Source organism: Chaetodon auriga, chromosome 17, assembly GCF_051107435.1.
Source record: "Chaetodon auriga isolate fChaAug3 chromosome 17, fChaAug3.hap1, whole genome shotgun sequence".
Taxonomy (NCBI): domain Eukaryota; kingdom Metazoa; phylum Chordata; class Actinopteri; order Chaetodontiformes; family Chaetodontidae; genus Chaetodon; species Chaetodon auriga.
This window is the reverse complement of record NC_135090.1, coordinates 18,861,501-18,867,500: the sequence shown is the minus strand read 5'-3', so window position 1 is coordinate 18,867,500 and position 6,000 is coordinate 18,861,501. Positions and strand designations below refer to the sequence as shown.

The window sequence follows — 6,000 nt, the reverse complement described above, 5'->3', positions numbered from 1 at the left end:
GGCCCTGTCCATCGGCAAGGAGGGTCTCGGCATGGGAGCCGTGTCCAACCCGGCAGAGGTCTTCTGTTCGGTCCCGGGTCGCCTCTCGCTGCTCAGCTCCACCTCCAAGTACAAGGTGACGGTCGGGGAGGTGCAGCGACGCCTCTCCCCACCCGAGTGCCTCAACGCTTCTCTGCTGGGTGGAGTCCTCCGCAGGTGAGGGGAAGACGAGCGGTTTCCCAGCATCCTTTAGGCCTCTGAAACGGTTAAAATGCAACCGTGTGAGGAGATAAAGGGAAATCTGTCCTTGGTTGAACTGTTACAGCTTATAGACGGGTGCAGCGTACGCAACATATGGTGAGGTACAAAGGGTCTTGAAGTCAGATGGAAACAGCTGTTGGTGACGTACTTTCCACTAGCAAGCCCATTCTGTTATTCAGTGCCGTATCTCCCTCATTCCTGTCTGGCTGAAGGTAGATTCTTAGCTCGTAGTTAACTTCATTGTATTAAACCATCTAGCGAAACCAACATTAAATGACAAGCTTTCATGCTGAGAGATGAGAGTACCATTTAGCTCTCAGCAGAGCTTTCAAATGTCACCAAACTGGCTGCAAACTCATCTACAAACAGTAACTTCATGGCCCTGTGCTGAATGCTGTCGAAAGCCATCCTGGGAAATGTAGGAAACCAGTAACACCAGCAGTTATTCTGTCACAGAATAACTGCTGGTTAAACCTCATAAGTTGCTATTCGGTAGCACTTTTAACAATAACTTAGTGCTCATTAGCATACATATTATTAGCATATTGACTCTTTATAAAACATTTTGTGCATTAATTACAATCTTGATAACCCTAACCCCCAGAATAAAGCATTTATAAGAGATTTTCATGACTATAAAGGAGCCAGTGCTGCTAACATACATGCTAGTGAGTACCTGGTTAAAGGGAATATGTGCACCTCCATATGAAGTGTTACCTGATCTTCATGCTTTAAACTGTAAAAGTATAGCGTTTGTGGTGATTCAGATGCTAAGGTTCACTGACCTCGAGCGATCATGACTCCAGACTTTATCATAATAATCAAAAACGAGGCCGTCAAACAGGCACCAAACGGGAGCTCTACGCTGTTATTTCAGTAAAAAGGAAACTTCAGGAGGTTTGTGGATGGAGTTCAGGGATGTTTCTGCTTTTTGGTGGAAAGGTTACAGAGAAAAGTCTTTAACTCTGAACGACAGTCGCACAAACACCTCAGGCGAGCGATAGAAGCTACCAAAACATCCTCTTTGTTAAATACAACTTTATGAATGCAGCAACAGAAGCATGACGATGATAAACTGACCACACATTGCACATGACACAGACTACTTCCTGAACCATATGACGGAGGCTCCTGGTGTAAACACCCTCTGCTGTCACACATGACAACATTTCTACCTTTTCCCCTGAAGCTTTTCAGAATAAGACCGCTTTAACTTGAACTATGGGGCCACAGCTGAGGACCCAAAATGGGTCATGGGACTAAATCACAAGAGAAGCAATGCGGTTTAATGAAGCTCAGCCTCGGGGCGAGAGAGCAACTTTACGATTTGGGTTGCAAGCTGAAATACTTTAAAAGGACATAATTAAAAGATCTAAAGAGGAGTAAATACTCAGTCCCTCCTCAGCAGAGAGATACAACTACTCTGATGGCAATACATGTACTTATACTTAACATGAGTATTTCTGTTGTGCTTTATACTTTGCTGCATTTTAGAGGAAAATATGTACTTTTTAGCCAACTACAATTGTGTTACAGCTGTAGTTACTTTACTTTGGAAATTAAGATAATCAGTTTCTAAAATACAATGCACTGAAATTTGATTATTAAAGTATTCGTATCCTGTTAATACATCTGTGCTTTTATTTTGGTAAGATTTTTAATGCTAAGTGGATCTTACACTATTATATTGTCAGTTTTCCTTAAATAAAAGGTCTGAATACTTCCTCTGCCACCGCTGTCTATCTAGAACTACTGAAAGGTTTTTGAATTTAGACCTGTGACAATGAAGAACAGGCAAAGGAAAGTAAAGGAAAATCTAAAAGAACTGAAAAATATAAGACGCTAGCAGTGTTGACAGGCAACATACTGTGGGGAGATTTTAGCTTCACCACACACACACACACACACACACACACACACACACACACACACATACACACCACAACAAAACTCATAAAGACAAACACACACACACACACACACACACACAAACACACACACACACACACACACACACACACACACACACACACACACACACACAAGGGCCAGCTCCTAAAAACTGCTCTCTCTGTCTCTCTGTCCCCCCTCAGGGCGAAGTCAAAGAATGGTGGCCGCTGTCTGAGAGAGCGTCTGGAGAAGATTGGCCTCAACCTGCCCGCCGGGCGACGCAAGGCAGCCAACGTCACTCTCCTAACATCTCTAGTGGAGGGTAGGGAAAACACACACACACACACACACAAACACACACACAGTGACCTGCATACATGCTGACAGATAGAGACACATATTCACATAGAAATATCCTCGCGTGAGCAGGCACGAATAAACAGTCATAGCATGGGTGGCTGCATGCGTGTGTGCGTGTCCACACACACACACACACACACACACACACACACACGTGGAGGGTGGCGTTTGAAAAGCCAACGCGGCCCCACGAAGCCAAGGCGCAGTGAACTGTTTGAGAAGTTAAAGTGAGAAAAACGGCTGCGGAGCTCGTCTCATGACCCGACCCGACCCGGGCGGTCGATTGCGGGCCGTTTACCAGCGTTTATACGGATAATTATTTGATATGAAATCGAAGCTGAAGCATTGACCTTTGACTCTAAGCAGCAGACCAAAGCAGCAGCTGCTTCTTCTTTTTCTTGGAATAGTTGGCTTTATCCCTGTTTGTGCTGTGCTAGTTTTAATAGACGCACTCTCCTCCTCCTCCTCCTCCTCCTCCTCCTCCTCCTCCTCCTCCTGCAGGTGAGGCCGTCCATCTGGCTCGGGACTTCGGTTACGTGTGTGAGACAGAGTTTCCGGCCAGAGCCACAGCTGAGTATCTGTGCAGGCAGAGCGAGCCGGACCAGCTCCCGACACGGCGCAGCATGCTGCTCGCCACCAAGTGAGTGTTTCATCCCCACCTCTGCACATCAGAAGGAGCACGCCGCCGATTTTCCACGCCAAAGTCGCTCTGCTCGTCAGTGTCAAGTCTGAGAAAATTCAAGTGAGGTTGGACAGAAAGCCGGTGTTTCAAACTGAGAGGCGTGGAGTTTGAACGAGGGAGGGAGGCTAGCAAAAGGTGCAGTCCAGCTGCATTATGGGAAGTGTAGGATCCACTGTTTTTGGAGGTTAAAGGAGTAAAGATCAGCATGTTTCATCGTCTTGTGCTTCAGTTTAGATCCATCTTTTTTTTAGACTCTTCCTCGTGGGTCACACAACTTAAAAGAAGGGTAATACTGAACTGCTGGAGAGCCTCTTTAAGAGTTTTCTTCAGGACAGGTAGTGCTGAATACCAGGTGTACCAGATCGATGGCAAATGCTGATCAAATTATAATTAATTAGTATATCCACTTTCATTGAGTTGGCCCTCTCTGAGCCCACTGGCCTTTCTGTTGTGGGGGTAAAAATCAGATAATTTCACTTTTTCAGACTTCAATCAGAGTAAATACAATACAATCTTGTTTATCACATCTCAGAGTGCCATAATCACAAACTAACATCTTGTTTCCTCTCAGGGAGATCTGTAAGGAGTTTGTGGACCTGATGTCCCAGGACCGCTCTCCACTGGGCGGCAGTCGACCCACCCCCTGCCTGGAGCCCGGCGTCCAGGGAAGCCTCACCCACTTCAGCCTGCTCACCCACGGCTTCGGCACTCCCGCCATCTGCGCCGCGCTCTCCGCCTTCCAGAGCTACCTGATGGAGGCGATCAAAATGCTGGACAAAGGAGAAGGGGGAGGGAAGAGCCACCACGACAAGGAGATGAAGCACCGCAAATGAGCGGGAGGACAGGCCGACGTGCTGGTGGACGGACGGATGGATGAGAGGCAGGAAGGAAGAGAAAAGAGGGGGGGGAAAGAAAGTGACTGATGCCCCTCTGCGTCTTTACCTTCGCCCTCAGGATCAAAACTGAGACTTTTACCTCCCAGAAACCCCTGCGGCCCCTCTCGTCGAGGAGGCGGGGGTTCATGATGATATCTGTACTGTTATGTGTGTCCACAACCACCTCACTCAAAATGCCGCATGGACCTCTCTTCTCAGTAGCTGGTTTGTGTCACGATGGCGTCTACAAACGTCTCTTCAGGATGAGTTCCCACATATGGCTGTATGCTTTTTGTTTACCCCCCCCCCCCCCCCTTTTTTTAATTCTGCTAAACATGTCAGATTTACCTGTGTTTTAGAAACCCCTGCCTTCATCACTCACACACACACACTTACACACACTTTTGGACTGAACTCATCTGGGAAGTGCTGCAAGCCATATCTGAGACGACGACCTGCTCTTTGCTCCTTTGGACCTTCCGGAGGCTTTTAACTCCACTCTGACTGGACAAGCACAGCTTCCATGTGTAGTTCTTCTTAACTGGTGGTCATGGGAAATTGAGTTCTCTGGGTTCTCGAGCAGTGAGGTACGGAGGAGTCAAAGGCAGCTAAAGGAGAATTGTTTTCTTTTATTTTGAAGTACTGCGTGTTGGTAACTTAAGAAAATAACACAAATCATTTTGTACTTTCTGTGTATGTTTATTATTAATGTTATTACTGTTGTTATTATTATTGTATTACGGCATAAATGTAATATATTATTAAACAATTAAGAACTGATGGTTGTGTTTCAAGAGTGTGTTTTAATATTGTCATCTCTGATATCAGAAGAATAAAAGTAATTGCTTTCCTATCTTCATTCACCTTTTACTACAACTGCCCACGTCAATGTACTTTGAAGTTCAAAGGTGACAGCGGGCTTTTGTTCTGCTCTTCATGCATCCTCTTTCCCTTTGTCTCAATCATACTTTTTATTGATCCCTGCAGGCAAAGTGAGCACTTTGAGTTCAACACCTCATAGCGAGGTCTGCAAATAACACGCAATGGCCTTATCGATCAATCTGTCCATTCATTTTATGCTTTCTGTGATGATTTGGTTAATTGCTCAGTCTATAAAGCGTCAGAAAATATGAAAAATGTCCATTACGGTTTCCGAGAGTCCAAAATGATGTCTTCACTTTGCTTGTGTTAACAGTCCAAAACCAAAAGATATTCAATCTACTAGTATATTAATCAGAAAAAAAAAATTTTGAAACAGTAAATGTTTGGTCTTTTCAGCCACACTAGCAGATGATTATGTCCACACTTTTGCACAGACATTCATGGTTCCCAGAGGATGAGCCCTCGTGACTTTAGCGATCATCTGACTTCTCTAGAAAAACCATGAGGTTGACATTCGCAGCTTTGGGAGAAATGCCTCCACAACTATTGGATGGACTGCTGTGACATTGGACAGAGAGATTCATGTTCCCCTCAGGATGAACTGAACTACCTTTCATGTGGCGCCATTGTCAGGTCAAGCTTTTACTTTGTTCATGACCAAATACCTGAAAACTCAATGACCAATGACGAAGCTAATCCCCATCATCCTCAACTGTACTTTGAGTTCTGTGCTAATTAGCAAATGTCGGCACAGTAACACACTAAACTAAGATGAACATGTTAAGCGTTAGCATATTAGCATGCTGATGTTTGCATTTAGTCCACAGCCTCGGTCGGTCCTCACAGAGACTCCAGACTCTTGTAGTTTGATAAACCACTTGAAGTATTAATGTAATACTAATTGTTTTCGCACTTGTCTAGTGCAGGTTTAGCACAGCTTACAGGGATTTAGCCACTTCAGCAGGGGCCTGAATCACACGTATAATGCATGGAGAAAATCAGGGCCCTTCTATGCATGTAGGGCTCCAGCAGGGGCCCAGGGGGACAGCGGCGTCACAGCTGCGGCCCTGA

At 45.4% G+C, this 6,000-nt stretch overlaps 1 protein-coding gene across 2 annotated transcripts in view; it reads left to right on the top strand.

Moving 5' to 3' along the window:
* Positions 1–4,827, top strand: part of tfap2e (transcription factor AP-2 epsilon) — a 13,453-nt gene extending 8,626 nt beyond the window's left edge. For both annotated transcript variants that reach the window (XM_076754980.1, XM_076754982.1), the window contains exons 4-7: positions 1–195; positions 2,334–2,452; positions 2,992–3,130; positions 3,744–4,827. The exon at positions 1–195 is cut by the window's left edge and continues 37 nt beyond it. In XM_076754980.1, coding sequence (XP_076611095.1) covers positions 1–195; positions 2,334–2,452; positions 2,992–3,130; positions 3,744–4,005 — 715 coding nt within the window. In that variant the 3' untranslated portion in view covers positions 4,006–4,827. The remainder of the gene's footprint in view (positions 196–2,333; positions 2,453–2,991; positions 3,131–3,743) is intronic.
* The last annotated feature ends 1,173 nt before the right edge of the window (positions 4,828–6,000 follow it).